This window comes from Trematomus bernacchii, unplaced genomic scaffold, assembly GCF_902827165.1.
Source record: "Trematomus bernacchii unplaced genomic scaffold, fTreBer1.1, whole genome shotgun sequence".
NCBI classification, from domain to species: domain Eukaryota; kingdom Metazoa; phylum Chordata; class Actinopteri; order Perciformes; family Nototheniidae; genus Trematomus; species Trematomus bernacchii.
In genome coordinates this window covers 2249322-2276499 of record NW_022987614.1, presented here as the reverse complement: position 1 = coordinate 2276499, position 27178 = coordinate 2249322, and the positions used below count along the sequence as shown (strand labels likewise).

At 40.3% G+C, this 27178-nt stretch overlaps 2 protein-coding genes across 2 annotated transcripts in view; both read right to left on the bottom strand.

Moving 5' to 3' along the window:
* Positions 1-2244: 2244 nt before the first annotated feature.
* Positions 2245-4110, bottom strand: LOC117483784 (tripartite motif-containing protein 16-like). Its single transcript, XM_034132133.1, has one exon. It carries the CDS (start codon positions 3948-3950, stop codon positions 2304-2306), a length of 1647 nt encoding a protein of 548 aa, XP_033988024.1. The 5' UTR covers positions 3951-4110; the 3' UTR covers positions 2245-2303.
* Positions 4111-14001: 9891 nt separating this feature from the next.
* The window catches only part of LOC117483780 (vasoactive intestinal polypeptide receptor 2-like), a 58803-nt gene continuing 45626 nt past the window's right edge, over positions 14002-27178 (bottom strand). Inside the window, exons 7-13 of the mRNA XM_034132130.1 lie at positions 25997-26147; positions 24658-24718; positions 19422-19491; positions 18445-18536; positions 15612-15741; positions 15294-15335; positions 14002-14172 (exon numbers count right to left, since the gene is read on the bottom strand). Coding sequence (XP_033988021.1) covers positions 14002-14172; positions 15294-15335; positions 15612-15741; positions 18445-18536; positions 19422-19491; positions 24658-24718; positions 25997-26147 — 717 coding nt within the window. The remainder of the gene's footprint in view (positions 14173-15293; positions 15336-15611; positions 15742-18444; positions 18537-19421; positions 19492-24657; positions 24719-25996; positions 26148-27178) is intronic.

The following is a 27178-nucleotide window of genomic DNA, read 5'->3' as shown; positions in this document are numbered from 1 at the left end:
CACTACTCATCAACTCAAAAACACCAGATTATCCTTGTTAATTACACAACATTGATTGGTTTAAATTGTGTACAATACTTTTGTATTTTTCCCCTTCGATTCGGAGAAACAAATATTTTTTCGGAGTTTAGGATAGCAGAAGACACTACACTACCCAGAATCCTCAGCTATCGTTAGAGAAATAGGAAACAGCTTTCTCATTTAACATGTTGCTTGTTACTTGTTGCCAACCTACGAAGGGGAGGGAACAATCAAATCCTTGATAGGGTGTAGCTCAGTGTGTTTGGGAGCAGGAAGCAAGGCGAATGGGTTTAACTGCTTTCAACAAAGAGAAGCATGCGTGAGAGGCAGGGTGTGTTATCTGTCATTAACAAGCTGCAGTAAGAGTATTTAGACATAAAGCTATGACATATCATCCATTATCTTCAGATCTCCAAGTAAAGTTAATGTCCTTTCGTACGAAGAATAAAAACGATGTGTACCTTTTATTTTATTACCATGTGCTTGCCTCTTTATTTAAAACTTGTTCACATTTTGGGGGAAATTCCTTAATGCAACTATAGACTCTAGACTCTGGAAAGAGTAGTCGCCGGCCAACTCCATCTGCACATGTCCAACTATGAGCTCTATGAGCCCCTCCAATCCGGCTTCAGACTTCATCACAGCACGGAGACCGCCCTCATCAAGATCATCAACGATCTCCTCATTGCTGCTGACTCTGGCCGCCTCAGCATCCTCATCCTCCTGGACCTCTCTGCAGCGTTTGACACTATCTCCCACACCATCCTCCTCAACCACCAGCTGACCTCCTAGGTGTCTCTGGCACCGCCCTCTCCTGGTTCGCATCATACCTCCACAACAGGGAACAGTTTGTTACCATCAATGGCTCGAATTCCCCCCCAGCCCCAGTCAATCATGGTGTCCCCCAAGGCTCTGTGCTTGGCCCCCTCCTGTTCACCATTTACATGCTCCCCCTCGGCCAGATCATCCGCCATCACGGACTCAACTTCCACTGCTATACTGATGATACCCAAATCTATCTGAGCACTACAGCTTCTTGGAGGGCTCCACCAGCTTGTGTTTTTTAAACGTAGCTGTGTCATAATGAGGCTGGAGGTGTTTGTCACAATAAGAGGCTAAAACATACCAGACAGGACACATCTTCAGTTCCAGCATAGCAGTGATCAGCAGGAGATTCTTCAAGTCCAGTCTTCTTCTGTTTCTCCACTAAATCTGCTAACGTGATGCTTTTTCTTTTTCAGCTCTGGTTTCAATGTCATCCCGGTTTTACGGTCTAAAAAGTGTTGAAGCAGTTTTTATCACTCTCTGAAGAACAAGAAGAAATGTATTTTACCTTTTATTACTTTAAACTCGATGATTAAGTTTCAGGTGCAATCGCGCTACAACGGTCCAAACACTTACATTAGGAGTAATGTGCTGCAGCTTCAATAACGATGAAACATATTAACAGCAATGAGCTAAAACACATGCAAATGAAGAGAAATCTACACCAACCTGACGAAACATGGGCAGGGTTTACTAAAATATTTTCACATGTTTTTCTGAAAATAAAAGAAAATCTGAATTTATTATTATTTTCTTAATCCTAAAAATAAATAAAAGATGCAAATATCTTGTTTCAGAAAAACAATTTAGAGATATTATTAAAATAAAAAAAAACAAAAGACTGAGATTTTGTCCTCTTAGCTTTTTTATTAACAAGAAAAACCCCAACATTTTATTTTGTACAGACATGTAAATGTGGCACTCATCTCACATCTGGAAAATAGAAAGACAATTTATTACAAACTCAACCTGTTAGCTTTTCTTTTAATGTGTGTTATTTCCTTCTTCAAAATGTCATTTATGCATTCAACACATTGAGACTTAGTAAAGAATTGAAGACATTTAGAATAAAATATCTACAATGAAAGAAGCTCTGGTGCTTTCTCTCTCTCATGCTTTACAAGAGAAACAACAACATACAAATAAATCAATAACGATAATCAACAAATATTTAGAGCAAAGTTTACATTTCCATGCAGAGAAATATGAGTTGAGGTTAACAGAAATCCTCCTGAGCAGTGACAGCCTCCATGGCTAAACAGACACAGGAAGGAGCGCCGCCTAAAGAAACTCCAACATCTACAGAACAACTCATGAGAAGATGTTAAAGCACATCCCATAATGTTTGATTGACAGCTGATCTCTGTGCAGTGAAGACATGAACAATCAGCTCTCAGCAACAATGATGGACACACAATGAGTTTAAGAAGTAGAAGAGTTCCTCAAATGACTTCAGGCTATTTCAGTTTACACAACTCAGCAGTGTCACAAACCAAAACTCCAGCATGTAGCGGCTGAGTGAATGTGGCCTGGACTCTGTGGAGGAGAGTCATGGTTTCAGAGACGCTGTAGAAGGACAGAATACCTGCTCTGTGATCCAGGTACACTCCTACTCTGGAGGACAGAGGACCTGAGACGGGAGTGATGATACTTTTGTTACGAAATGAATAACTGTTTTGGTTACACACTAACACCCAGGATTTGTCATTGAATCCAAATAAACTTTCAGTCCCCCCCCCTGCTCTGATGATATTCTTGTATGCGACTGCTACATGAACTCCTGCTCTCCACTCCACCTCCCAGTAACAACGTCCAGTCAGACTCTCTCTACTCAGGACCTGCTGATAAACAGTGAATCTGTCTGGATGACTAGAATAAGACTGATGTTGTTTCATGACTGTTGCTTTTCTGCTCCCCTCAGATAATACCAGCCGTGTGTGTGCTGTGTTTGGATCCAGTGTGATCTCCTGTGAATATTTTAAGAACCCAGCTCTGGTGGTGGGCTCTGCTGCTGACAGTAAAACATCCACTACAGTCGGTGAGACGTGTGTCCATTCCTCTCTCAGGACGTCCTGTAGTTTGTCTCTGACTGCTGACAGGGCCGCCGTCACGTCCTCAAAGTAGCTCAGAGGACGGATGTTGATGCTGGATGAGTGTGTAGGTTCACTGAGGGCTGACAGTGAGGGGTAGCTGTGCAGAAACTGGGTGTGATCCTCTGTGTGAGACAGGAGCTTCAGCTCAGCGTCTCTCCTCTTCAGCTCAGAGATCTCCTGCTCCAGCTTCTCCTGAAGCTCTTTGACTCGACTCACTTCACTCTTCTGCTGGGATCTGACCTGCTGCTTCACATCAGAGCTTCTCTTCTCCATGAGACGGATCAGCTCAGTGAACATCTTCTCACTGTCCTCCACTGCTTTATCAGCAGAGCCATTGACGGCCTCCACCTCCTGCTGAAGCAGCTTCACCTCCTTCTCTCTGTCCTGGATTCTCTGCTGGATGTTTAGTCGACTCCCCTCCAGCTCTCTCTGCCTCTCAGTCCTCTCTGCTGCAGCTGACACCGTGTCGTGTCCTTTATGTTCGTCCACAGAGCAGAGATAACAGATACACTGCTGATCAGTGCGGCAGAACATCTTCATCACCTCGTCGTGACGAGAGCAGATGTTCTCCTGGAGCTTCTTGGAGGGCTCCACCAGCTTGTGTTTTCCAAAGGCAGGAGATTGATAGTGAGGCTGGAGGTGTTTGTCACAATAAGAGGCCAAACACTGCAGACAGGACTTACAGGCTCTCAGTTTTCTCCCAGTGCAGACATCACAGGCCACATCTTCAGCTCTAGCATAGCAGTGATCAGCAGGAGCAGCTTGGAGTCCAGTCTTCTTCAGCTCCTCCACTAAATCTGCTGACATGGTGTTTTTCAGCAGGACAGGCCTCGGTGTGAAGCTCCTTCTACACTGAGGGCAGCTGTGGATTAGCTCTCCATCCCAGTGGTGTTTGATACAGTCCATGCAGTAGCTGTGTCCACAGGGAATAGTGACCGGATCCTTCAGTAGATCCAGACAGATCGAACAAGAGAAGGTTTCCCGGTCCAGCTGAACTCCTCCCTGCGCCATCTCACCTCTCAGTGATAGTTACGGACTGCAGACAGAAGGTAAATTATCCACTTTCTCTGAACAGAAACAATCTCTGACGGACGACAAATCTCCTCTCTTCCTGCTTTTACTCACTCAATGCAGAGAATGAGGAAACAGCTTTCTCATTTAACATGTTGCTTGTTACTTGTTACCAACCTGTGAAGGGGAGGGAACAATCAAATCCTTGATAGGGTGTAGCTCAGTGTGTTTGGGAGCAGGAAGAAAGGGGAACGGGTTTAACTGCATTCAACAAAGAGAAGCATGCGTGAGAGGCAGGGTGTGTTATCTGTCATTAACAAGCTGCAGCAAGAGTATTTAGACATAAAGCTATGACATATCATCCATTATCTTCAGATCTCCAAGTAAAGTTAATGTTCTTTCCAACGAAGAATAAAAACAATGTGTGCCTGTGTGTGTGCTTGCCTCTTTATTTAAAACTTGTTGACATTTGGGGTGAGATTCGTTAATGCAACTATAAACAGGGGTTACCGGTTTCTGCAGTTACTGATGCGGTAACTCCCACATGACGTGAATACAGCAAAACAAAAAAACAAAAACAAACAGAGGAATCCAAAAAGATACCACATTCAAACTGCGTTTCTGATCCTCAGTGTTACGTGCCATAGTGTTTGTGTGCGTGTGTGTGTGTGTGTGTGTGTGTGTGTGTGTGTGTGTGTGTGTGTGTGTGTGTGTGTGTGTGTTTCTCTCTCTCCCTCTGATTCCCCAGGTGCAGCCTCTCCCCAGGTGCTCCTAATTCCCAATCAGGGCCTCCATATAGGACCGGAGGAAGACTGCAGTGGGCCCCATTTTCCTCCTCTGGCTGCATGCGTACAACCTGTGTTCTGTAGGTCAATAAGAGATGTGCTCCTGGATATGGGACACTAGTTTAAATGTGCAAGTTAGCTGGTGAGCAGCCCGTGTTCTTTTTTTGACTATTAAAAGGCCTGTTCGTGACTCCAGAGAACGGTTTCCTCTCTTTTTTCTCGTGCCTGGTCAACGTTGTGTTTTGTTACTTCCCTTGGTACCCCTAGATTTGGAGGGAACGTAACACTCCGCATCAGAGATTGAGCTTATAATGAAGAAACACGTGATATAAAAGCGTTCTGCTTCTTTATTTTCTCCCCCTCCTCGTCTCTGATGTCCTTTCTACATCGTCGGGGTCGCTCGGCCTGGAGGTGGCCGACTGGATGTTCAGTCATCTCTCAGAAGACGAGCTGAGTTGATCCGAACTGACAGAGCGACTTGAGGCGAACACGCCGCTAATTGGGAGCGAGAAGGCGTGTTTGGCCCGAAATCTGTGTTAGGGAGATGACTGAGCATTTGGCTTCATGCTGGTTGCTGTGTTTGCAGTTTGGATGGAAACTGAGGCTTACAGCCGTTTCTTTATCAGCCAATAATACTTAAAACAAAGATGGGAGGACGATGCAATCCAGAAAACATTTGACCTATTAGGTAGTCCACTGAGCTGCGACTAACACATTCTGCAAACACACTATCTCTAAGTAGGTTGTTTCCTCAATTCAACAGTTTGATCGCTTCAATTATAAATGTTATAAAAGGAGTTTTTCTCAGGTTTGATCAGATAAATGATCCACTGACTTCCAGAACCAGAACATTTCTAGGTTTCTGAGTCCTAGGTTGCATTCGAATAGTCCATTTAGCTTAGGAACCTTCCTAACGGAGTGAAATGACCCGGAAGTCCCTCAGTGGCAGCCATGATAAGTGCCGTTCGAATTCTCTAAATTAAAAGGAAAGGAGGTTTCAAACTTCCTTTATAACCTCCTTTAGCCTAGGAACCACTGGACCTCCCTAACCGAAAGGAGAGGAGAAAATGCTGCCCCACAATGCCTTGCAGCCGCAGCATTTGCCGTCACACAACAGTCGGCCGTTCACGGAAACAACCGATTATGAACGAGAAATGATATCATGAAAGTTACGGTGCTTATTAAGCGTTTTAAAACGTATGTGGTAAGTTGCCAAAGTGCTTTGTTTTGAACGTTCATCAGTATTATAATCAAAAAGAGAAATATGAACGTTAGTTTTTACTGAAATGATCAAATAAAGTCAACATTTCACAGTCTTTACTGAGCTGTGTGGGGTTTGTTCAACTTTTAAAAGATGTTTGAATGGTGATATACACAGTGATAGATGTTAAGGACTAACGTTTATAATAAATACATTTGTATTGATTTTAAGATCTTTTCATATGTATTGGGATCATTTGTATTAATGTGGACCGGAGGGAGAGGATGACGAGCATAAGTTTCACTTTCCTTTTTTATTTCAATTTCAACTTTGGTCATGAAGAATATGTTTCTCTGTTGTCCCCGTTCATAAAGCATAAAACAACAGCATCAGAGCACGGTGCAGAGTCTCTAGATGAGTTTACAGTAGTCCCTCGTTCTTATTAAACATCCATGTTGTAGTCCGCTGTATAGAAAACTGTAGTTTCCATAGTTTCCCCACAGCAGCAGGCGCACATTTATGACCTCTGCTGGCGCATCATAAACACGTCGGATAGTGAAAGTGCAGTCGGATTCTCTAAAGTGCCGCAGTCTCTTCTCCTAAATCCTTTTGAATTCTCCTATCCACTATTCCTTAACCCCATGACGTTTCACTCCGAGGTCAAGGAATAGACGATAGGGTTAGAACTTAGGAGCTGTTTTTTTGGAGTATTCGAACGCAACCCTACTTTCCTCTTTTTCTATAAAGAACCAGAACACTGCTTCACATCATCAAGATTGCATAAAAGTGTTTTATTTGTTTACATTTTTAATAAACCTTAAATGCAGAATCAAAACTTAATTGTGAACATGGAAAAAACATAATTTAAAGTATGTTTTCTTGGCTGAACTGAGCCTCAGACTGGATATTTTATCATGTGGAAGCCACACTCATACACAGATGCATCAAAGACCGTATGCACACAGTTAGATAGCAGCTATTTACAGTGTTGGATTGGATAATCAGTTTTGCAAGCTAACATGTGATGAATGAGCCAGCAGAGCTACAGTAAACAGCTTCTGGCTAGGAATACTGAACGATTCGAATGATCCCATAAAAAAGTGCTGTTCAGAAAGCCAAGAGTAAAGGTGTTTACACGTCCAAAATTGTACGATCTTTGTTAATTTAATAAAAAAACATCTACTTTCTGCAACATTTGGCAAGGTGTGTAACGTTTGAAATGCTCTGCGAATCGTTTTACCCACTCTCCTCACATCTCTTCTTCTTCTTTGGTTGTTTGTGAACGATCGCCTCTGTCATGGATGTGACAGACAGACAGAGTGAAGCCAGGGAACAGACAGGAGAGGTCTGAATCAATCTGTCAGGATAGATTTGTTAAGAGTTTCTCAGAGCTGACTTCTACTCTTCACCTCATCATATCGGGTGTTTACTTATCCTTCTTTTTGTGACGCTGGATTGAATTTAAAGTGTTCGTTAAAGTTGTGTCATTCATCTTTGACATTTATGGCCACTATCAGTTGTTGACCTTTCCACAAAGGCCACAATAACAACAGTATAATGGGTGAAAATATAATATTTATTTGATTTATCCATCCACCCCATCCTCCTCATTTGTCGGTCTTTATACTACTTTATACCGTCTTTACACCTGTCATTCTTTCGACGGCCACTAGAGATCGTCGCATAAGAAATTGGAACTTCCCTACAGTCATACCAATAGATGTTAACACTTACTGAGGCAACGAGGAGGTAGTCAGAAACGTCTAGCCTTATTGTGCTTGCCTTTTACTCCTTATTATATCAAATATATATTTAATTGCCTTGAATGATGGAGTCATTTGGCATGAGATCAACAATAAAGGGGTAGTGACATCGGCCGATAATAGGGTGAGATTTTCCCCATTAGGATTTTTGACTACAGTCATATTGAACCTTAACAAACCTTGGTTGCTTGCATTCTTATTCTCTTGCATTATCCTAAAACTGCAGAAATATAGCTTTGATTCTGGCGCTGTTTTCATGGTAAGGAAGTTAACATTGCCCTTATGTCTGAATTTAGCGTCATGCATAATATCATTTTCGGTTCACATGATTTTCTAGCAGGATGTGTTTTAATGAGCGTTTGGTGAACTTCTGAGATCAGTGAGCTTGAAGAGTCGGACGCCTTCAGCCATCTGATATCTGGATTGTGTCAGCATCAAACATCTGTTCAACATCAGCTCTCATCTCAACATCACCGTCTCACATTCACTAAACATCACAGACTGTCTGTCAGTAAATGTAATTCACAAAAATCTCATGTCATTGTATTTCCTTTCCCCCAATGCACCAACACATTTTCAACATCACAGGCATCTATTGCATGTTGATGGCTTTACATCTACATCCATGGCCCAGTTTACTTTTTTGTCAAGTGTTCTAGGTTGACTACCTGTGGTTTGGATTTGACTCACAGGTGCGGGTCAGAAAATATCGTGGGTTCCGGTGGCTAGGTCGAACACAGAATAAGCAGCGATCGGGGTAAAAAAACGTGCCAAAATGTTGCATGCATGCTGTCTTTATATATATATTTAATTTCTGGATTCTCTCTATTGAACAAAAGGTACATTTACTCTAGTTATATCTTTACCCAGTCAAAGTTATATTGCATCAACCCAATCATTCATACAGTGGCTGCCATGGAGCATGAACACGAACACACACACACACCCCTCGCTCCACTGCTAGGCTGGCATGGGACCAAGTCCTGCATAATGGCGGATATGTTCACACGTTAACTGGCTGCTGCACACACACACACACACACACACACACACACACACACACACACACACACACACACACACACACACACACACACACACACACACACACACACACACACACACACACACACACACACACACACACACACACACACACACACACACACACACACACACACACACACACACACACACACACACACACACACACACACACACACACACACACACACACACACACACACACACACGTTTCCTGCTCAAGGGCTGGTATTGAACCAAAAACGTTCCAATTGAATGACGACTGCAGTACCTCACCTCAGCTGCCAATAAAACATACATCAAGCTCTGTGTTGTAATACATGGCTATAATACATGGATGTGTTCTCTGCATAGAACAAATGGGATTTGTAATTCCCTCAAACTGGAGGAATATACGTTATTGTGGCACAGTCCTTAGTCCCTTGTGGTTAAGGTCAGTGCATCTGCTTTGTTTTTTTTCAGCTGTTGTGGCACTTTTAGGTCACGTCTGTGTCATTTCACGTGTTCATACATGAATAGGTTTAGTGTATGAGCAGCTTAGCATGAAGAGTGGGCAGATATCAGCACTTAGCTCAGCATTAAACTCAGGGGAAATACAACCCTCTCAGGAGGCTGTTTAACTGTTTACATGCTGCAGGGGGTTTGATTAGTTGCACTAGTGTTTGGTGATCTGATGAAGATCTAATTTACTGTCTTTTCCTGCTTACTCAGGCTGCCTCTGGGCTTAAGGGGCTTACGTTTATTATCCCAGCATGCATTGAAGAAAGGTTCATACAACAGAGACATCTTTCAGGAGTCTTTTTGAAAGAAGATATGTATGTTGGAGGCACATTTTTAAAAATTAGATAATGGCTCATTTGCATATGTAAACATGCTATTTCAGAAAACTTGTAATACAAAAAACAATTGTCTTAAAGTGGACCTATCATGCTATATTTGAATAATATAGTGTAGGACCATATCTATATAAGGCATATTTACACTTTTTTTTTTCAAAATACCAAACAGATCATGCATTTTAGCCATGCCTCATTTTGCTCAATTTGCACTTTTTTAGCTCTGTTTTTGCAAGGGCAGATTCAGTGAGAACAGCACCACCTACAGGCCTGGCATATGTACTACAGCGTCTCCAGCGCTTTCGAACGGCAATGGCCGTGGCTGTCTCCTCCTGATTGGTGGAGTTGGCCCAATAGCCGTAGCGCCACCGTCCTGACGTCAGGACAGTGTTCAAATCTGGATCAGTTTTTATCAGATCCGTTGCAGCCCCTTTTTTAGAGATTTGGGTATGGAGGAAAATAGAGAGGGTTGTGTTTTCTGACACTTGGTGAGTTCCCTGGAACACCGGGGACACATATTCATGTATAAAAGACGTACAAAAGTGCATTTTGCATGATAGGTCCCTTTTAAGTTAAAAAAAGTACCCTATTCACCTGTAGTGTCTCGCCTTAACTTAAATATTCTGAAGTTTGAACGTCTATGTCTTATACTGATTTAGTCGGAAATAAAAGGCAAAGTATCAATCTTCTAGGCATGAAACTACATTTTTGAGGACAATAGTGTGAATATACGTGCACACTTCTCTTGCACATGGTTTTAATACAGGAGTAAAGCTTTTCACAACTAACTTTCCGCAGAGAACAACGCTATCATTTCATAAAAGTGCCCCTCTTTACTCGGGGGAATAACGTAAACATGCACATGCGAAAGATACATGTGAAAAGGCCTACATAAATACTAGTGTGACGATATCCTTGCCACAATGTCGTTTGAAAGAGGTACAATCACACAGTAAATGCGTACAAAGATAGCCTTTATCAATCATCTACTTCATGACATTCATGGTGTCTTTATACAGATGCACATGTTGATTAAAGACATGATAGTCAACATCATATCCGTCCACGTTAAATACGAAATCACTCAATAAGCAAACATCTTATGATACACTGAGACTGAGTAACATGGTATGTTTTAACACTTTCCTTAAGGCTTACTGTATTGGATCATAATGTTTCATTCAAGCATGGCAGCTATAAAGAAACGTTTCTGTCTCGCACATTTAGGCATTTTGCTGTTTTGCTTGAGAGGGATTTCTTTAAATATAGTACCGGGAAAAAATAATTACTTAAAATAAAAGAACTTCAATTTTATACATGCAACACAAAATATCAAGGAGAACAAATTATTTAAAATAAATATATCTGAGACTAGATAGAACATATCTAGTTTCACGCCTTACCTTTAAATCCTCCTGAACATATGTATAAAATAAATGTGTCCTAAAATGTCAAATTCATTTATAAAGTAAGACGTAGCTCCTAAATTAAAGATAGTATAAACCAAACAAACTATGGCACAATTGTGTTTACCAAATGTCTAACAAGAGGGAGTTCTGTTTCACACATAATGAACAAGTTATAATCAGTGATGTGAATATAATGCCTTGATCTGTATGCCTTAAGCAAAGTGTCACCAGATAACTTTGTCTTGTGGCAACGATGAAAAAACAACATATCAGCAAACGAAGCACGCTGCACAAAGCAAGTGTTTCCTCTTTCTTCTTATCACCTCTCAGCAATATTTACACAAGATTCAACAAGAAATTGACAGCCATTTATCAACATCAATAAAGAAGGCAAACATTGAGAATAACATGCAAACCGCTGCATGAATAGAAGCAACATTATCCTCAGTCTCAAGCAGTTCACTATTTATTTTTAAGATCCTGTTTCGTCCAATACGTACTGTAAGTAGGTGGCAATGGTTTGGAAACCCAACATCATTGGAGGAAGTGATCCTTCACTTTCTTCCCAATGAAACATCCGTCCTGCTCAAATTGTACATCACAAATGTGTAAAAATAAACATCCGGCCCTCCAAACCAAGACTCGAGTGACAAATAATATATCAGTGATCTCAGCTTTCTGGTGGACACTCACATTTCCCTTTTGATGACATGTCATCTTCAGTCTGAGCACACACGTAGCTTCATTAAAACAGATTAGCACAGTATGAAAACCATCAAAGCACAGATAAAGGGTTTCGGGCATGCACAGCACTTTTCCATTAAAGCATATCATTAAATGTACATTAACAATTATGCAGTTTGTCAAAACAGCGTGGGTTCTGAAACAGTACAAAAACAACCCTGTTTACCAGTGTTTTCTCCAGAAGCTGACCTGGGTCGAAATGCATTTGTGATTCATTCTTTACAGGGATTTAAATCAGCTTTAGTTATCAGATGGGTGGATTTGGTAAATATGGACCATAAAAAACGTTACTAGGGTTAGGGTTAAGATACAAGTTGTCACTTTTTCCTCTGATAAATAATACTGTTGCTGGTTGAAAGAACTGACCTGTAAATAGCATGCTGAGAAACCACTGGCTATTTTTACCAAACACAAGTAGCTAGTTTCTTTAACTCCTTTTTAGCATTTGGTTGAGTAAGTTGAGTTGGGTGGACCTAAAGACACGTGTAAGTTCTCTGAAGTCCTTGTACTTTGACCATTTGTCACTTGAAATTGTGCTGTTTTACAGGAATTTGATGAAAGACTTATGCTATCAATGGGAGAACAGTTCCTTTACTTAATGTATGTGGCTTGCAAATTAAAGGACAATATCTCAAATATTAATTTGGGTTAATTTACGCTAACATTCAAAACAGTACTTCCAAGATTTTCCAAGCCGAAATCAACCACACATTGGCACTAACTCAATCTAAAGTCTGCTTACCATGACAATAACAATGGCACAGCTCCTTTTACATATATTTCTGAATAAATATGTAACTGATGCAAAGAGGTACACGAGTCAAATTGCCTATATTACCTTCAACACTCATATGCAAAATTCCAGGAACAACGGACTTAACAAGAGTTTGCAACGATTGCCAACAAGACTCCGTTCTTTCTTGGCTCACATCAACTACTCACACTAAAAACACTGATTAGAAATGGGTCTTTCTTGGCCGCAAACACATGAGTAACCTCATATGATGGTTTGGAAATACTTACGGTCCACTTAAGATACAGTTTGAAGGCTTATACTTGTCACGCTAAAACCAAAATCTGCCATGAACCGATGAGGATGCCCCAACCCTTTGGTTTTCACCTCGACTTTACGCTTAAATCAATTTGTGAAACTGGCCAACCTGAAGACTGTGTTTGATTTGAGTTTTTCTTCTTTTAAGGATCCCTTGGGTTTACACATTACGTAACTGAATAACTGAATTTTAATATAGCAGATATCATTTCCAGGTCATTTACGTTAACGTTCATAAGAGTATTCCCAGAGTATTTTCCTTTTTGGCACAAACCCAATCGAAAGTCTGCTTACAATGACGATATAAATGGCACTGATTCTCTTACATATATTTCTGAATAAATATGTAACTGATGCAAATACAAGTACACAAGTCAAATTGCCTACATGACCTACATCACTCATAAAGACCTTAAAGACCCTTTCTTTCTAAGCTCTCATTGACAACGCAACATTAAAACACTGATTAGAAATGGTCTTTCTTGGCAGCAAACACAAGGATACCCTCATATGATGGTTTAGAAATGCTTTCCGTCCACTTAGGGTACATTTTGAAGGCTCACAGAGTGAATCTAAGACCAACATTTGCGATAAAACGACGAGCATGCCACCACTTTGACTTCATACTAAAAATCAACCTGTTAAACCATTCGACCCAGGTCAACCTGAGGACTGTGTTTGATTTTATTTTTATTTTTTTTTTAAAAGGTCACCTATTATGCAAAATCCTCTTCTTCATGTCTCTTCTACATCAACATGTGTCCCCTCTGTGTGAAGAGACTCTGAAAGTTTCAGGAACAAAGATTCTCTCTCTTTTTGTCCTGATCCATTTATATAAAAACCTGTCTGAAAATGAGTTGATCAAATTTTGGCCACTTTATGATGTCATAGCGATTTTTTGGCTTGTGTAACCATTAGCCAATCAGCAACCAAGGTAACCCCCCCCAACTTATCACCTGAATCTCCTCCTAGAGCACCATTGAGTTATTTTTAACCAAATATCTCTGAGAGGCGTGGAGAGTGGCTCCTTATTTTCATCTAAAGTAACAGACACAGAATCAGCACTTTGGAAACAGGGCTGAAACAGAGGGGATTATGGGATGCTGCAATGATCTGTTTGGTGTTTGGAGCCAAACACTTCAGAGACATGTTTTGTATATATCTGAGACCTATAATATATTGATGAAAAACAGTATAATAGGGGACCTTTAATGGTCTTTAGAGCACGGATGTCTCAGACTGCAGGATGGACTGGGTTCTGGAGTTTCTGTGAGGTTGCACCATGTGCTCTGAACCGTTCCTGGAGGCGAAGGTGTTGCTGAAGTGATCTCTGTTCAGACGGCAGTTCAGACACATACTCCGCCACTTCCTCTTTAGCTCACCCTGCACCTGCAAGGGAGACAACAAAAAACAACATGTTCTAAACTAAATAAAGACTGATCCGATAACAATTCCTCACAGGATATATATTATACTTTGAATCCAAAGCTACTGTGCACACTTTTTTTGTATGTATATAGTACATTATCTTTTTGTTTCTGTCCCTTTAGTAGATTGGTTTACAAGAGAGTATTCTAATGAATCTGTATATTTTATAGTGTGTCGAAAATCTTCTGAATATATGTATTTTCTACTGAGAATATGTATATTTAGTTTTTACATTTTAATGTTTATTTTTATTTTATGCTATTTTGAAGAAGTTTGTAATTCTTGTACATTTATTGACAAAATGCTGCTGTGACTTGGGATGAATAAAGTATGGTACTTCTCTTCTCGTGTATCCACAAATGTGCTGGAAATGGTCCCTACAGTAGGTTCAATATCATACACTGTGTTAACTAAGAAGGATCTTGTAAATTAAATATATAGAAATGGAAAAAAGTAGACATGAGAATTAGAGATTTAGGTCATATTACGGTCTCTTACAATAAATATTGGTTCATTTCTTTTATATTTCTGGTACGTTTGGAGTAAAAGCAAGAGTTATTAAGCATGGGTTATTTTTTATGTTTTGCGTTTTACAGTATATTATTTTTCTAATAATAGTACTTTCATATTTTTTTATTATAAGTTCCTACTAGATTTTACCTGATGAGGTCTGGGAATCAAACGGAATATTTATCTGATTTTTTCAGGTTTATTAACTAGCATACAAAGTTCACCTTGCATGTTTACAACAAACAAGGTGCTGCAGAATGAAGATACGCAGCCACCTTTAAACAAATGTCACTCATCTATTTTCAGCCCTTTAATCATACAAGTTTTAATTGAAAAAAAAACCATTACCTCAACCTTTGTCTCCAGAAAAACATCGACCAAATTGAAAATAAACCATGTATTTTAAACAGGCTTGTTATCAGCGGAGTGCAGACACCTTCATGGGAATACTTAAGAAAGACCTGTATTATTGTTTTGCTTCTCTTAAATTAAACACTTAAATGTTTTATGGAAATAGATGTTTTTTTGGTGCCACACACAGAATTACTTTATTTTATATAATAAAAGCTTACCTCACTGTTTAGGAAACAGTACAGAATGGCCACCACCAGACCCTGAGGAGAACAACACAGTCATGTTTAAAACGTTAATAAAACATGATAAGTTATGTAGTAATTCAATATTGAAATCTAAAATGTACAAGAGGATGTGTATGCTTGTAGATGTGTCTGTAAAAAGGTAAGAGATACATTGAGATAAAAGTGTTTTTTGCACTGCAATTCTTTAATGAAGTCTTATAATTAACAGGCACATGAGCACTTCCATTCATTAGAGAGGTGTTTATTATAATAACATGTAGTGATGGGATATACAAATATGTAATATATCACCTGAAAGGATCCGAGTGCCAGGTCGAAGAATATTTTATAATCCTCTGCGATGGATCCGCCGAGAGAAACGAAGACAACGTAGTGGATGCCAAACAGAGGGATCAGCAGCAGGGTGGATTTAGCCAATCTCCTGAGAGAAAATAGTTCTTTAAAAACATTATTCATCTGAAACAGATGTTATTTTGTTTCACACTGTTATATGAGATGTTGTTGATTTAAAGGGGCCATATTCTGCTGATGTTCAGCTTCATATCAGTATGTAGTGTCTCTACTTTAAAGAGTCCTCTCCTGCTGATGTTCAGGTGTATATCAGTATGTAGTGTCTCTACTTTAAAGAGTCCTCTCCTGCTGATGTTCAGGTGTATATCAGTATGTAGTGTCTCTACTTTAAAGAATCCTCTCCTGCTGATGTTCAGGTGTATATCAGTATGTAGTGTCTCTACTTTAAAGATCCTCTCCTGCTGATGTTCAGGTGTATATCAGTATGTAGTGTCTCTACTTTAAAGAGTCCTCTCCTGCTGATGTTCAGGTGTATATCAGTATGTAGTGTCTCTACTTTAAAGAGTCCTCTCCTGCTGATGTTCAGGTGTATATCAGTATGTAGTGTCTCTACTTTAAAGAGTCCTCTCCTGCTGATGTTCAGGTGTATATCAGTATGTAGCATCTCTACTTTAAAGAGTCCTCTCCTGCTGATGTTCATGTGTATATCAGTATGTAGTGTCTCTACTTTAAAGAGTCCTCTCCTGCTGATGTTCAGGTGTATATCAGTATGTAGTGTCTCTACTTAAAGAGTCCTCTCCTGCTGATGTTCAGGTGTATATCAGTATGTAGTGTCTCTACTTTAAAGAGTCCTCTCCTGCTGATGTTCAGGTGTATATCAGTATGTAGTGTCTCTTCTTTAAAGAGTCCTCTCCTGCTGATGTTCAGGTGTATATCAGTATGTAGTGTCTCTACTTTAAAGAGTCCTCTCCTGCTGATGTTCAGGTGTATATCAGTATGTAGTGTCTCTACTTTAAAGAGTCCTCTCCTGCTGATGTTCAGGTGTATATCAGTATGTAGTGTCTCTACTTTAAAGAGTCCTCTCCTGCTGATGTTCAGGTGTATATCAGTATGTAGTGTCTCTACTTTAAAGAGTCCTCTCCTGCTGATGTTCAGGTGTATATCAGTATGTAGTGTCTCTACTTTAAAGAGTCCTCTCCTGCTGATGTTCAGGTGTATATCAGTATGTAGTGTCTCTACTGGGACATGTCTCCATGCTTTAATGTTCAAAAAGCTCTTTATTTTTCTCATACTGCCTGTGCTGCAGCACCTCTTTTCACCCTCTGTCTGAAACCAGAGCACAGTCTGCTCTGATTGGATAGCTGGCCGGCTCTGTTGTGATTGGTCAACCGCTTAGAGATGTCCCGCCCCACGTACAATGTGTTGGAGCGCTAGCCAATAGAGGCCCAAGTGTTACATACTGATTTTCTGGAAGTAATCAAAGGAGGCGTTTCAGCCTTGCAGCTCATTAGCATGAACTCAAATCTATATAACTCACTACAGGAAAGAGAAAACCCCAAAAAGCAGAATAGGGCCTCTTTAAACAGAAGCAAGGCTAATTCTAGTCTCGTTTTTTCTGCACAATTTGAACGCTGGACGGTGTGAATGGAGAAAAATATGGACCCTGTCTTGGTTACTAGGCCCAAAATCTAAAATCTGTCTAAATGAAGGAAATGAAACCATCTGTAAAGTGTAAACTTCTTCGCACCCCTTTTCGGCTGTGTAATTAAGAAGATCATTTGTTGATATATAATTTGTAAGTCAGTTATATTTTTGTTTATCAATGTGACACTGCTTAAAGGTAAGATACACTTTTTGTTATATTCCATGGAATGCTCTTAACATCCCGATAGCAATGAATATCTTAAGTGCTTTGACAAAAAATCCATAAAAAAATGTCATCTGTGGAAACTGTAATACTGTAAAAAGCACGACCAATCATTTTAGCCGGCCCGGCTAAAATAACTGGATGGCCTACCTGCCTGTCAGCCTTCCATCTGTGCACAAACTTATCTCGTGCCCTCATTGGTCATGTGCACGTTCGTGTGTGTTGGAGGAGGGGCTCTATAAGGAAGTGGCAGATTTTCTCCGGTTGTGTATTTTCAAATTCTAGCGATCTCGAGCCGGTTTCTCAAACTTACCTACCCTACCTTTAAGTTTGTATAGTATAATAATTCTCATGTTTCATTTCATTATTAATATAATTTTTTCTATTATTGTTTTACACATTCGAAATAAATCAAATCAAATCCAAAATATCTGCAGGGCTTTTTGAAAGTATAAACTGGCTTAAACAACTACTTCTGTAGCATTGCACCACCCCAACAACTCCAGCGTACATTGAGACGGTGAAATCCTTCCTCTCAGTTTGTCATCTCTGCTCAGGACTGCACTAAACTCCACTGCTCTGACACCATGTCTTCACCTACAGTAACGGGAGATTCTGCAGTGGCTTATCCAGGCTTTTAATCGCCTCTGACTCTCTGATCTCCGTGACCGCGGGATACGAGAGTACCTGACAGCTCAGCACAGCTCACATTCCCCTGCAGGGTACAATTGTGTGTCTGACTGTGCAAAGACCCTGAATTGTGCAAGAATTTCCCACTACAGAGGCACTTCCCCCACTCGGCATTTCATGAAACGCCGTCTATTTGAATAACCGTTATCTACACTGTTATGTTTCCGGACAGCAGAGGGGATAAAAATGTTCTGGGTGTCTCAGATTATCTGCTTTTAAAAACACATTTTAGCTGACTTTCCTCCACAGTAGCAGGTGTAGCCTCTTGTGAGATACCTGTATTGTGATTGGTCGTTTCCGCCCACGTCAGGACACCTCAGCTTCTGGACCAAGATCCGAATAATGCTGATGAACAGGATAAAGTTCACCTTGGAGACAGGGAGAAAGGAAATTACATCAGAGCAAATGAAGAGAGTCAGAAAACCCCCATAGGAGGGATTTTATTGTGCAGTGTTGGACAGTTTTCCACCCACTGAAGCAATGAATGAACAACACAAATAAAAGGAAGAGACTCAAACAGCAAGTCAGTGATACATCCAGAAAAAAAGAGGATTGGAGGACTTTTGGTGCATCGTTGGTTCATTTAAAGCATGACAAGTGAAAACAGTTAAGTCTTTGGGTAATCACTGTATACGACTTTTGGGGCCTTTTTGGGTGAATTTGTTTCGCCCTTATGATGCTTTTTGAGCTCTTGGACGATTGTTCAATAATTTCTTAGCAATTAGCCTTATCAAGCATGATTTATTCACATGCACAATGAGTGTGCTTGGACATTTGAAAAAGATATGAAGAGACCTGAGATTACTTTGGCAAACACGTTGGTTTTTCTTCATCTTCAAAAACGTTTTTATTCAAGTTGAAGTGGAACAAATAAAAAAGAAATGCCAATTACAAAGCATAAAATCTCACCATGCTGTTACTTGTGAAACAAAAGGAATATACATATTTTTTTCATCTGATTCCTTAAATCAACTTGGTATGGTAGGACAAATAGCTCTTCAAAGATATAGAAGAAATGTCTCCTTCATGTCTTGTACACAAATCATCAACCATAGGCCTGCTTCTGTTTCTCAAATCGAGGGCTGATTATCAAGAGTTTTCAACGCAATGCTATATTTGAAAGCTTGACATTGCGTATCAACAGTAACTCATGGGGAGGGGTTGGCATCTGTATCCTTTTATTAATATAGTGCTTTTTAAATTGGCAAGCATGTAAAATCCCTCCAGACAAACAGAAGGAAAACCGAACTCACCATAATGGATAAACCGATTGGTCCGTTGATCACCCAGTTGGGTACGGGGTTGTCATTCCTCTCCCAGCATCTGAGGGCAACATTAATAACCATATTGCACTTAATATAGTATATAAACAATATATTATAAAGCACAACAGCAACAGAAAAGTGTGGAAAGTTACAAGCAGAGGGAGGCTTCAAACTTCTGGATGAATTTCCAGCAGACCTCAAAGTTTGATGAAGAAAATGAGATAGCCTCAAGCTGTTTTTTCTTGTAATCTTTCATGTTTGTAAAGTATGTCTCATGGCATTTAGGGCAAGTCATAAATCCATTCATCCGTCTTTGGCCACTAATCCAGGGCTGCAGTAGAGGAAGGCTAATAAGCAAGGTGGACCAGACATGATTTTCTTCTGCAAAATCCTCCAGCTCCTCCCATCATACTATATTGGAGTAAGTAATCCCTTCTGACTCTGGTTCTCCTCCCAGTTGGATTTACCAGAGCCTCATTATTGGTGTGCCGGACCATTTTAATTGGCTTCTTTGACACCATGTTGTGGATGTCTGAGTGCCTTGATACATCTCTGAGGATGAGCTCAAGTCAGCCTGCTAAAGGAAACTAATTCCAGGAGCTTTTATTCATGATCTCTTTCATACTGATACTAACTAAAGTTCATGATGATAAGGGAGAACTGGGAAGTAGATCAACTGGTAATTTGTGAATTTGTAGAACTCTTTGCAGTCCGATACAGTGTCCAAATAATGACCAATTTGTCAATGTTTCCCTTTCTGAACAAGGCCCCAATAGATTTGAAATCCTTCACTTTGGGAAAAAACTACAGACCCAGTTGTGGAACAGTAAACATGACTCAAAGACCGAGTTTTATACCCGAAGCAACTTGACAATCAATGCAATCCACCATGCAGTTAAAAACTTAAAAACAGCAAGAATCCTGCAAGTTCATATCTTTCAAAGAGCCAAAACAATGGAAAAACTCTTTGACCTAACTAGAATACTAGAGGGACCCAAGTTACAAGTCTTAAATTGCAATTCAATATGACTTGAACTTGTCTAAATGTTGCCTATTGTATTATAATGTAAAATGCTTTTAGGCTATGGTTAGGGTTACAAAGCTGATATTCCCATCATTGCTGTCTTGTGGTCAAAAAAGTTGAATGCTTTCAGATCTCTCGTGGTGTCATGGTTTTACATTTTCCTTTTTGTGCTTATTGTGGTGAAGTTCTTGCAGCAAAGAACTGGAAAAACACAAGGAGTACAACGGAGAGCTTCAAATTGATGTCAGACACTGGAGATGTATTGGAAGTCACAGCTAGAGAAGTGACAAAGACATTTATACCCCATTCACACCAACGGTGTTTCAGGGCCGGTTCGGAGCTGGAGCTTGAAAAGCACCGGGTTTTCCTGTTCACCCCGCAGCGGAGCAGCCTCTAAGCTCCAGAATCCGGTTCGTTTCGAGCACCAAAAAGTTGTCCGTCTAGAAGCAAGAACCGCATACGTCACGCTTACGTCGGAGGGGGGCGAGATTAACCTGAGATAACAGTTAAGGCAAGTACGGCAAATAAAAGTTGTAACCAGCAGTAGTGCTGAGCAAAGTGACTAGAACGCAACCACACACTTGTAAAAAAAAACACACTTTATAAAGTCAGGCAACACTAACCAGGCTTCGTGTGATTCTGTTTATTTGTACCTTACTTTGACCATCCGTTCGCTGTTATTGATCATTGTGGAGAGCAGGCAGACGTTTTGTTTGTTATTATAGCAGCTATCGGATGGAATCAATACATGGGCTGCACAGGTTGTCATGTCCGACTATCACAAGTAGAATCATAATGAAAAATACGCCGGTAAAAAGTGCCTGTAGAAAACGGCTTAGCAAGTAGTCAGCTTCGGTTGCTATGCTAACATCACCCATGTTATACCAGAGAAACTTTCATAACAGCGTTGTGATGCCAAACAGCGTCAATTCAGACTGACACCAAACAGCGTCAATTCAGACTGACACACATTCACTTAAGGGGAACTGGGGATATGTATCAGCTGCTTGTGTGACAGTCAGACAGTGAATACTTTAGAGCCGTGTGAGCTAACCCGGAGCTAACGGGAGAATACACTCCCGTTGACGAGCAGCCAGCACTGCAGCGGTCGGTAAATGCCGCTGAAACACATTAATAAACAATGAACCACGGCACTCTGGAGAAAAGTATAAGGTTGGAGAAGTCGTTATTTAATTTAATCTGGCTTCGTATGATTAAAAGCAACACGATCATCGACCCAACGCAGTCCCCGGCCCGTTGTTGTTGTGAGGTGAGCTCCGTTGGGGAGAAACTCAGCGACGTAAACTGTGACGTCATGACGCAGCAGCGGCAGCACCAGTCGGGCTCTGAGCGGTGTGAAAAGAGCCGGCGCTAAACCGAAGAACCGGTTCTGAACCAGAAAAGCTCTAGCACGGAGCTAGAAGGGGAAAAGCCTTGGTGTGAAAGGGGTATTACTGAGAACTCTGGCGCTCTCTTCCAATGTCCCTGACACTTAACGAAGAGCATATTCGACATCAAACTATAAGTCCTGTCCCTGGCAGGGTCAAACCTGATGTCCTGTTATTGTCTGAAGAAAAGATAGTTTCATGGACATATCTAAGACACAGCTGGGGCCTGCCTTATCAAACCGGTAGCAACAGTCTTTTTAAGGACGTTTGCCATCCTAGAAGAGAGGAGTGTGTCTGTTTTCATTTCAGACACTGCAACTCCCGTTGTGTTCAAAAAGTTGAATGCTTTCAGATCTCTCGTTGAGTCATGGTTTTAAATTTGCCTTTTTATGCACATTGTGGTGAAGTTTTTGCAGCAAAGAACTGGAAAACAATGGAGTACAATGGAGAGCTTCAAATTGATGCCAGGGTAAAACCTGAAGTCCTGTTATTGTCGGAAGAAAAGATAGTTTCATGGACATATCTAAGACACAGATCAAACCGGGAGAAACAGTTCTCCCAAGGACGATTGCCTTCCTAGGAGAGAGGAAAGTTGTCTGTTTTCTGTTTTCATTTCAGACACTGCACCTGCCTTTTTTGAGTCATTCTTTGAGTCTCAAGAAGTACTTTTAGTGACACTAAATTATCATAACTCAAGGTAATACCTTTTCCAGAAGTTCTAACATGCATCGCACACCCTTTATCAAATGTGTGAAGGCTGCACACCAAGCTGTTCATTTCATTTTGTCAAGCAACTGCTCCCACGGTGAAGAATAGACCCTCAAGCTCAAACTTCATCATTATTCTCCACACACTTTTCTCACAGTGTGAGCTGTATCCTTGCTGTCCCTTGTTGCTCTCTAATAGCAACACAGTCTCATGGCATTTCGAGTTATAGTCACAAAATTAATCTATTGATTCGTGTTCACCAACACGATTTCGCCATTTTTTTCGTGTCACACAACGATTTTAAAAGCAATGTAAATAATAACAAATTAGAAGGAAAAAGACATTAAAAAAAATACAGATTTAAGTATTCTGACACAGAACGATTTTAGAAGCAATGTATTTATATTGGTAGTATGTTTCGTGCCTGCACCAAATAATAACAAATTAGAAGGAAAAAAAGATGACATAAAATGCAGATTTCAGTATTCTGAGGCTCTGAGCCACATTTATTTTCCTCACTGACGGCAAAAAAACTCAGACATTATACAATTTAAAATAAAAGGGATAGGGTTAGGCTTAGGGTAAGATATTGAGTAAGAACATGTTTTTATGAACCACACAGCTTCTGGTCTTCCAAGACCCGACCGGACAAAAAGACGTGTTGCAGGCACGAAACATACTACCAATAGAAATACATTGCATTTAAAATTGTTCTGTGTGACACGAAAAAAATGTGAAAATCGTGTTGGTGAGACTGGGTTGCTAATAGAGTGGTGCAGGGATGACGACCAAAACTCAATGGGATTTTCCATTGGATTTCGGGAATATTGCCGAAAATAAGATCTGTTGCAAACATAAGTTCTGTTAAGATAAGACCATTTTATGAATGTTGAAGTGTAAATGCCGTTAAATGCTAACGTAAGGCTAAAAAGGAACTACAGCACGGTCACATGAGTTCACGTCACCACCGCTAAGCTAAAGGCGGCTAATGTTGGGCTATAAAGGAACTACAGCACGGTCACATGACTTCACGTCACCACCGCTAAGCTAAAGGAGGCTAATGTTGGGCTATAAAGGAACTACAGCACGGTCACATGACTTCACGTCACCACCGCTAAACTAAAGGTGGCTAATGTTGGGCTATAAAGGAACTACAGCACGGTCACATGACTTCACGTCACCACCGCTAAGCTAAAGATGGCTAATGTTGGGCTATAAAGGAACTACAGCACGGTCACATGACTTCACGTCACCACCGCTAAGCTAAAGATGGCTAACGTTGGGCTATAAAGGAACTACAGCACAGTCACATGACTTCACGTCACCACCGCTAAGCTAAAGGAGGCTAATGTTGGGCTATAAAGGAACTACAGCACGGTCAAATGACTTCACATTTGGATATTCACCAGTGGGGTATTTACTGAAGTATTTTATGTCGTATAACAAAATCCTATAATCTCTTTGGCTTGTGTTAACCACAGACTTTATATTAGGAATCTAACAAATAACACATCCGAAAAACCCTTGACTTCCAGACGAGGAAACAGAAGGCGCTAAATGCTGATCCATTCCTCTACTCTATTGTTGCTGCTGAGTTTTTCACAGAGTCTTTTTTAAGAAAACTCCCACTCTATGGTGATCTGCAGTCTGTAATAACGGGGATGTGATCCGAGCTCAGGCTCATAATGAGAACTACTCAGCTGCAAATCCCTGCAGCCGAGTTATCCAATAAAAGGCTTCCTGACATGGGGGATGTTTGTCTTATTATCCTGGAAAAACAAAGCCACATTCACATCTGCGGCCTTAATATAATCAATAAACGTGATGTGTTGACAGAGGCTGTTGAATATAAAGTGTGCCAATCTTCAATGTCATTTAAATTTCCCGTCTCCTATCGCATAATAAAGTAGGAAACAATTTGTGTGAGATGTATGCTCATATATCCATTTGACAAAACCAATGACATTTATTCATACACATGCAGATTCCTTTGATACATGTTTAATCTATCTAATATGATTGAAAGACAGTGTAATGTGCACACACAGCTGATCTTATTCACGTTTATATGCTAATGCTGAGGAGTTTGATTGGCGTCACTCACCCCGTGTCCTCCAGATAAATCCTCGTCATCACCCACGCAAACACGAACACCAGGGGGAATCCTGCAAAAATGGCACGAGGAAATCAACAATATAATGTAGGTAAACAATGATCTATCAGGAGGTAAATTAGTATCTACATAGTGGGCTTGATAGTTTAAATAATAGCCTAAGATATGAAAGAATAACATTTATTTCATTATTTTTTTTATTACTTTGAAATCTGAAGTTTCTTTCGCATTAGGGTCAATATTATTAACATATTTATTCAACATTAAAGGTAGGGTAGGTAAGTTTGAGAAACCAGCTCGAGTGCGCTAGAATTTGAAAATACACAACCGGAGAAAATCTGCCACTTCCTTACAGAGCCCCTCCTCCAACACACACGAACGCGCACATGACCAATGAGGGCACGAGATAAGTTTGTGCCCCGATGGAAGGCTGACAGGCAGGTAGGCCATCCAGTTATTTTAGCCGGGCTGGCTCAGATGATTGGTCGTGCTTTTTACAGTACTACGGCTTCCACAGATGACATTTTTTATGGATTTTTTGTCAAAGCACTTAAGATATTCATTGCTATCGGGATGTTAAGAGCATTCCATGGAATATAACAAAAAGTGTATCTCGAGCCGGTTTCTCAAACTTACCTACCCCACCTTTAAGTCCTATGTATATTACTTCACTAGTTGTGTCAGCTGAGTGAATGATTGATTATATTTCCATTTTCTACCCACTTCAAATCTTCTTTCCTCTGCACTCTTTTGTGTTTCTATATGCACTACATCGACACATGTTATCAAGCTTAAAAGTATTGATTATTGTCTCATTAAGGCCCTGATGAAAATCGAAAATAATAATGATAAAGGGTAAAGAAATGGTCGCGAGGAAATCAAACAACTGAAGACAAGAAGGCATCATCTGCATCCCTTCTGATCATTTTAGTTCACAGATATTTTTGACATGTTTTATCTGTAATCCAGTTTATCCCTTCAATAGTGTTTATAGTCACGGTCTACAGTATATTTTCTACTTTATAATTCTGTTTTAATTCTATTTTGAGATTTTTTAAATTCTAGTTTTGTTTACTTCTACTCTTTTATTTCTACTTATGTGCAATGTTTTGTTTTGTTGTTTTTATGCTGCTGCAACGCAAACATTTCCCAACTTGGGATCAATAAAGTACCTCTTATCTTATCTTATCTAATTAAGCTAAGTGGTGAGTGAAAGGATGCTGTTCTGTTAAATATTTGTTAATCACAGTCTCACATTGCACCCTTTTCTCAGCCTTATGAGAAATTAAGAAAGTCAGGATGCTAAACCTGAGACGAAACAGAATCTGACCCCAGCCGATGAACATGTAGACGATGAAGTGTCTGTTCTCGGAGAAGATGACGACGAGCAGCGTGTGGAGGTACAGCCCCTCCACCAGCAGCCAGAAGAAGTTAGCCATGATGAAGTACTGGAAAAACACCAAGCTGGCTTTACATCCCACCTGAAACACACAAAATATATTAAAGGTCCACTATTATACTGTTTTTCATCAATATATTATAGGTCTCAGATATACACAAAACATGTTTAGCCTTGGTTGCTGATTGGCTAATGGTTACACAAGCCACAAAATCGTTATGACATCATAAAGTGGCCAAAATCTGATCAGATCATTTTCAGACAGGTTTGTATATAAATGGATCAGGACAAAAAGAGAGAGAATCTTTGTTCCTGAAACTTTCAGAGTCTCGGGAGCTTAACGGGAGTATGCATTCAGGTCTGTAACCGCATTGAACAAAAGGAGTAATTTTCTCATATCAGAGGATCCTCACATCCTATTGTTTGCCATTTGACCGCTGGGTCTGTCCACCCACAGAGACTGAGGGGTAATCAGGCATTATGCTAATTGATGTGTGGGTTTACATTACCCTTTAACCCCCACTGGGGCAATTAGTGAGTTCATCAGGAGGATGAGCTGTCATTTGTAGCGTTAACATTATAAAGGTCAGAGCTGCCAGACAGTTCTCCTACACATACTGTAGAGATGTTTTATATATGGAAGCAAATAAAGGCAAGTGGATGAGAATAATAATGGGATAAAAGTCTGCTAATATGCTAAAAGGATCAAACATTTTTCTAATGAAAGTATCCAATTTTTTTTAGTCCTAGATATTTGGATATTGGATATTATTTTATAGACACATTCTGCTGGATTTGAACCACTCACATAGCATCTTATCAATAGGCGCTTTCACACCAAGTACTTTGCCGTACTTAGTTCCCAGTACTTAGTTCATCAGAACTCTTTAGTTCTGATGAACTAAGTACTTAGTTCCCAGTACTTAGTTCATCAGAACTCTTTAGTTCTGATGAACTAAAGAGCCGATCGCGTTCACACCGGAATAAGTCCCCTGAGGGAGGATTAGGCAAATGAAGCCGCTGACGTCACTTCTTCTTCTGCTTTGGCTGTACTGGCAGGCCGCAAACAACTTCACGGCGTATACTGCCACCCGAAGTCCCCGGCCGGAAGTC